This window comes from Sceloporus occidentalis, unplaced genomic scaffold (assembly GCF_023333645.1).
Source record: "Sceloporus occidentalis isolate IW3139 unplaced genomic scaffold, rSceOcc1.0.p SCAF_31, whole genome shotgun sequence".
NCBI lineage: Eukaryota > Metazoa > Chordata > Lepidosauria > Squamata > Phrynosomatidae > Sceloporus > Sceloporus occidentalis.
In genome coordinates this window covers 3205782-3211614 of record NW_028317011.1, presented here as the reverse complement: position 1 = coordinate 3211614, position 5833 = coordinate 3205782, and the positions used below count along the sequence as shown (strand labels likewise).

The 5833-nt window shown below is 42.3% G+C and overlaps 1 protein-coding gene across 1 annotated transcript; it reads left to right on the top strand.

Moving 5' to 3' along the window:
* Nucleotides 1–1382: 1382 nt before the first annotated feature.
* LOC149298731 (general transcription factor II-I repeat domain-containing protein 2B-like) lies at nt 1383–3308 on the top strand. Its single transcript, XM_089487067.1, has one exon. The coding sequence runs from the start codon at nt 1383–1385 to the stop codon at nt 3306–3308; it is 1926 nt and encodes a 641-aa protein (XP_089343193.1).
* Nucleotides 3309–5833: the final 2525 nt, after the last annotated feature.

Here is a 5833-nt window from a genome sequence, read left to right as displayed (position 1 = left end):
CAAAAGAGCTGAAATGGGTGTATGTTTATTGAAAGTAACAAAAGTTTGAATTAACATACAGTTGTGCTTAAAAGTATGCATACCCTTAGAGAATTGGTAATATATGTACCATCTCTACAGAAAACATGAGTGAGCAGGCAAAACACATTTCCTTTATATCTTAGGGCAGTGATGGCGAACCCGTGGCACGCGTGCCGCTGTTGGCACGCCGAGCCGTCTCTGTGGGCACGCCGTGACTACAGTAATATACTATAGTCACGGCGTCCCCCGGACTACATCTCCCACAGTTCTCAGTGCTGAGCGCCGGGCGACTGGATATGACGCTTATATCCAGCCCCGGCGCCCAGCATAAACAGCTGTGCGCGGCTGCACTGCACAGTTAGAACGGAAGAAGCAGAAAGGAAAAAGCAGAAAGGAGGAAAAGGAAGCAGAAAGGAGGAAAAGGAAGCAGAAAGGAGGAAAAGGAAGCAGAAAGGAGGAAAAGGAAGCAGAAAGGAGGAAGAAAAAGCAGAAAGGATTAAGAAAAGGTAAGATTTGTGGAGAACCAAGGTGGGTGGGTGGTTGATTATTGGGGGGGTCTGATGTGGAGAACGAAGGTGGGTTAGGGGGGTCTGATGTGGAGAATGAAGGTGGGTGGGGGCATCTGATGTGGAGAATGAAGGTGGGTTAGGGGGGTCTGATGTGGAGAATGAAGGTGGGTTAGGGGGGTCTGATGTGGAGAATGAAGGTGGGTTAGGGGGGTCTGATGTGGAGAATGAAGGTGGGTGGGAGGGGGTCTGATGTGGAGAACAAAGGTTGTGGGGGGGTCTGATGTGGAGAACAAAGGTGGGTTGGGGGGGTCTGATGTGGAGAATGAAGGTGGGTGGGGGGGTCTGATGGTGGAGAATGATGTGTGTGCATATACATATGGTAAGGCATATGTATGGGCACTTGGGCAGGCATATGTGTGTGTGTATAGGGCAGCTGTGTATATGTGCGTGTATGTGCATACGTTTATGGGCAGTGTATATGTGTACATGTGTATGGGCAGTGTATATGTGTACGTCTGTATGGGCAGTGTATATCTACTTTAAGGTGGCGCTATATATAACATATGGTAGTTATTTGAACCCGTGTCCTGGCCTATGGACAACAATTTTTTTTTTTAATTCCAGCCCTTTGTATCTACAGCGGCTTTCAGACTCAGCGGTTTCACAGGACATTGTGTATCTGTCTACAAAACTGTGAGTTGCTCTTCTACAATTCTGTGTTTATTATGTACCTTTTTTGTGAAATGTTGCAATAATATTTTTGGTATAGGTAGGTAGGGATAGATTTGTATTGGGTGCTTCATCCATCTTTATTTTAAAATTTTTTATTTTTGTAGACTTGAACACCCAAAAATGAGTACATCAAAGAAGGCAAAATTAAAAACAGATAGCGGAAGATCATTCCAAGAGGCCTGGACACAGTTATTTGGAGTGATTGAACGCAATGGGAAAGCGTTATGTGTTCTGTGTAGTGAAAGTGTTGTATCTCGCACATCAAGTGTCAGACGTCATTTTGATACCAACCATAAAAGTGTTGCGGAACTTGGTAAAGCTGAAAGAAAAGAGTTTCTTGATGGGAAATTAAGGAAATATCACTGCCAGTATCGTAGTTTTTGCAACTATCTTTCTAAAACAAATTATCTGGCAACTGCCAGCTTTGAAATTTCACTGTGCATAGCAAAACATGGGAAGCCCCTCTCTGATGGCGATTTTATCAAAACGGCCATGTTGGCTGTGAGTAATTCCCTTTTTCATGATTTCCCAAACAAGGACAAAATTAAGCAACGAATCTCTGAAATGCCACTTAGCAGAAATACTGTTAAAGATAGAGTCCTGCGTATGGCAAGTGATGTTAGTCAGCAGCTCACCACTGACTTACAAAAGGCAGTCTGTTACTCCATGTGCTTGGATGAAAGCACAGATATAAATAATCATGCAAGGCTAGCAGTAATTTTGCGTTATGCTGTTGGTGACACCATGAGAGAAGAGCTCATGAAACTGGTGTCTTTGCCTGGAAGAACACAAGGGATAGATATCTACAATGCTGTGATGGAGGCTTTTTTGTCACAAGACATAAGGCCAGAAAAAGTGGTTTCAGTTACTAGTGATGGGGCACCTTCCATGGTGGGGGTAACATCTGGTTTCATACAGTTTTTTGTTAAAGAAGCAAAGCATCCAGTCATTCAATTTCATTGTATTATACATCAAGAAGCTCTTTGTGCCAAGGAAAGCAGCAAAAAATTAGACGACATTCTCAAGGATGTCACAAAAATGGTGAATTACATCATGGCTCGTGCTCTTAATTGTCGACAGTTTCAAGCACTTCTTGATGAGGTACAGGCACAGTATAATACTTTACTTATGTACAATAATGTACGGTGGCTAAGCAGAGGAAGGGTCTTGGAGAGATTTGTAGCCTGCTTGGATGAAATTAGGCTGTTTATGAATGAAAAGGAGCAGGAATATCCACAGCTCACTGATATGACCTGGCTCACCAACCTCATGTTTTTTACTGATTTTACAATACACTTCAACGTACTGAACAAAAAACTGCAAGGTTTAGGGAAAACAGCAGAAAGGATGTTTTCTGATATCAGAACATTTGAGAGAAAACTGCAGGTTTTTGAAAGAGACCTTGAAAGTGGGCAGCTGAAATATTTTCCAAATCTAAAAATGTATTTGGAAAATTCTACAACATTTACAGACAATCCAAACCATCATGAAATCTACAAGGAATTCTCTAGCATTATAGCAGTTGCAAAGGAGAATTTTAGTAACAGATTTTTACAGTTCCGTAAGATGGAGACAACCCTGTGTTTTCTTACGTCTCCAGATAAAGCCAAATGTGAAGAACTTGATCTTTCCTGCTTACACTGGTTAGATTTAGAAAATCTTGAAATGGAGCTACTGGAATTTCAAGAAAGCTCTATCTGGAAAAATAAATTCTATGACCTGCGTGCAACACTTGAGAAGATGGAGTGTGAAGGGATAACAGAGGACAGCACAGTTGCTAGTTCGGAAAATGAAATCCTTAAAGTGTGGAATTCTCTGCCAAATAATTTTAAGTCAATGAAAACACTTGGGATTGCTTTTCTTTCTTTGTTTGGGTCATCCTATGCTTGTGAGCAGCTGTTTTCAGCATTGAATTATATCAAATGTGATGCCAGAAATAGTCTAACAGATGAACTCAGTGCTGTATGTGTTGCTCTTAAACTAACAGAGTATGAGCCAAGGTTTGACAAGTTATCAGCATGCATACAACAGCAAAAATCACATTAATTGTGCCCACAAAAGGTGTCTTTAAAAAAATACATGCACATGTACAGTTGTTTTTTTTTTGTTTTTTTTCAATACAAAAAATGTTTAATGGAAAGCTCTGTTATTGTGTTTTTCTTTTTAAACAAAAGCTGTTAATTAGTTTGAAAAACTGTACGAATTGTTTTTTCTAAACTAAAACCTCGTTATTCAGGTTTAATGGCAGTGTTGGCACTTTGAAAAAAATAAGTCGTTTTGGTTTGCAGTTTGGGCACTTGGGCTCAAAAAGGTTTGCCATCACTGTCTTAGGGGATTCATATTCAACTGTAGGTTTATAACAGAATGGCACAATTATTAAACAAAAGATGGTTACAAAGAAAAAAATTAAACTACCCTTGTTCAAAAGTCTGCATACCCTTATTTCTTAATACTGTGCATTGCCACGTTAGCATTAATGACAGTGTAGAGTCTTTTGTAATAGTTGTTTAAGAGGCCCCAAATTTTTGCTCGTGGTAAAGTGCCCATTCGTCATGGCAAAATGCCTCCAGGCCATGCAAAGTCTTTGGTTGTCTTGCATGAAGTGCACATTTGAGATCTCCCCAGAGTGGCTCGATGATATTAAGGTCAGGACACTGTAATGGCCACATCAGAACCTTTACCTTTTTCTGCTGTATCCACTGGAGGGACCAACTTGGCCTTGTGCTTAGGGTCATTGTTGTGCTGGAAAGTCCAAGAGCTTTTTATATCCTTTTCCACCTTTATAAAGTTCCATTACCTTGTTCCGCAGGTCTTTTAACAGTTATCTTCTGCTCCCCATGGCTCAGTATCTAGCCTGCTCAGTGCATCCACGTGAGCGCTAACAAACTCATTGACTATTTATACACAAACTTATTGCCACTTTAACCTCTGTGTGTCACCTTGTGTATCTGTAATAAGGCCAAACATTCATGGGTATGTAAACTTTTGATCAGGGCCGTTTGGGCGATATCAGTTATTTGTATTATTTAAAAAGGGGCCAAACAACTATGTCATAATAAATGGCCTCATATGACCACTAGCCTTAAATATGACCAGCAGGGGAGGGCTGGCAGCCTAAGGCCTGTGGGGCAAGTCTAGTTAAGTGGCCCATTGCGCCACCAAAGCGGCTGCGAGCGACATTGAAAGCGGCCGCCATGCGGCAGTCACTCCACCGGTGCCTAATGAAATTAAAGCGGCTGGCGTGCACGCACCGCGCCGCCCAATAGCCGTGCCTCAGCTCTTTATCCCACCCCTTTTAAGACGTGGGACGAAGAGCTCAGGAATGGCCATTGGGCCTGACTACCGCACGACGCAAGGGCGTACCTAGAGTATTTGGCACCTGTGGCAGATTCTGTATGTGGCACCCCCCCCCACACACACACTTCAAAACTGCATAGTTTCTATGTTTAGGCAAACACTGACAGGGGTACAGCATAACTGCTATCATTATATACTGAGGCACACATTGACGGTGGTACAGCATAACTGCTAACATTATATACTTAGGGATTACGCTGTACCACCGTCAATGTGTGCCTATACTTTGAGCCAGACACTGACAATACTGCAGTACAATCCCTATCACTATATACTAAGCCAGACATTGATGTGGTGTAGGCCTAACACTTCAGTGACTGGCTTAGTACATAGTAGGGATGCACCGAAATGAAAATTCTGGACCGAAACTGAAAATTCTGCATTCATTTGGCCAAAACCGAAAAAAACCCCCATTTAAAATACTTTATTAAAAGTAACACACCAAAATTAGACAAAAAAAAATCAATAACAATATGAATATATATATATATATATATACATATATATATAATTAACAGCAATCACAATCCTATCATGCCCAGGTTCTAGCATGTACTGGCTGACTTAGCATGATAGGCATGTGATTGCTGTTTGCAATCATATATATCTATTTATACTGTTATTAAATTTTTCTGTCCAATTTTGGTATGTAATTTACTTTTAATAAAAGTGTTGTTAACACACCACAGTTGGACAAAAAAAAAATTGATAACAGCAATCACACTCCTATCATGCCTAGACAGCCTCCCTATGCCATGCTATCCCCCCACACTTCCATGCAATTTCAAACCCTCATTCACAAACATTCATCATAAACTATAGCATAACACCCATCACTCTCACACACTTACTAATATTTTCCTACCTTTCCTCTGGCACTGTCACTTTTCCTCCTCCTCTTCATTCTTCCTCTTCTTCCTCTTCTGTGTCCCGTCCTTCCGGTGCAGAGAGCGTGGAAGACGGTGGGCGTGGCTTCAGTGTTGTGCGCCGGGATTTTACATCAAGTCCCGACGCACAGCCACAGTTGCCGCGCGCATCGGTTTTGGAGGCGTGCCAGCACCCCTCAGTGAGCGGCACTCCAGGCGGACCGCCCCCGCCAGGTACGCTACCGACACGGCGGACAGTCCCGGTGGCAGCCACTTAGTTTTTAACTTTGCGGCTGCCATGAATGTTCGCCTGCCGGCCAGCCCGCTGGCCCAGATTCAGGGCGGCCT

Bases quoted from the DNA above. Each gene is read 5' to 3' on its own strand.
- LOC149298731 (XM_089487067.1), top strand. From the start codon at position 1,383: ATGAGTACATCAAAGAAGGCAAAATTAAAAACAGATAGCGGAAGATCA.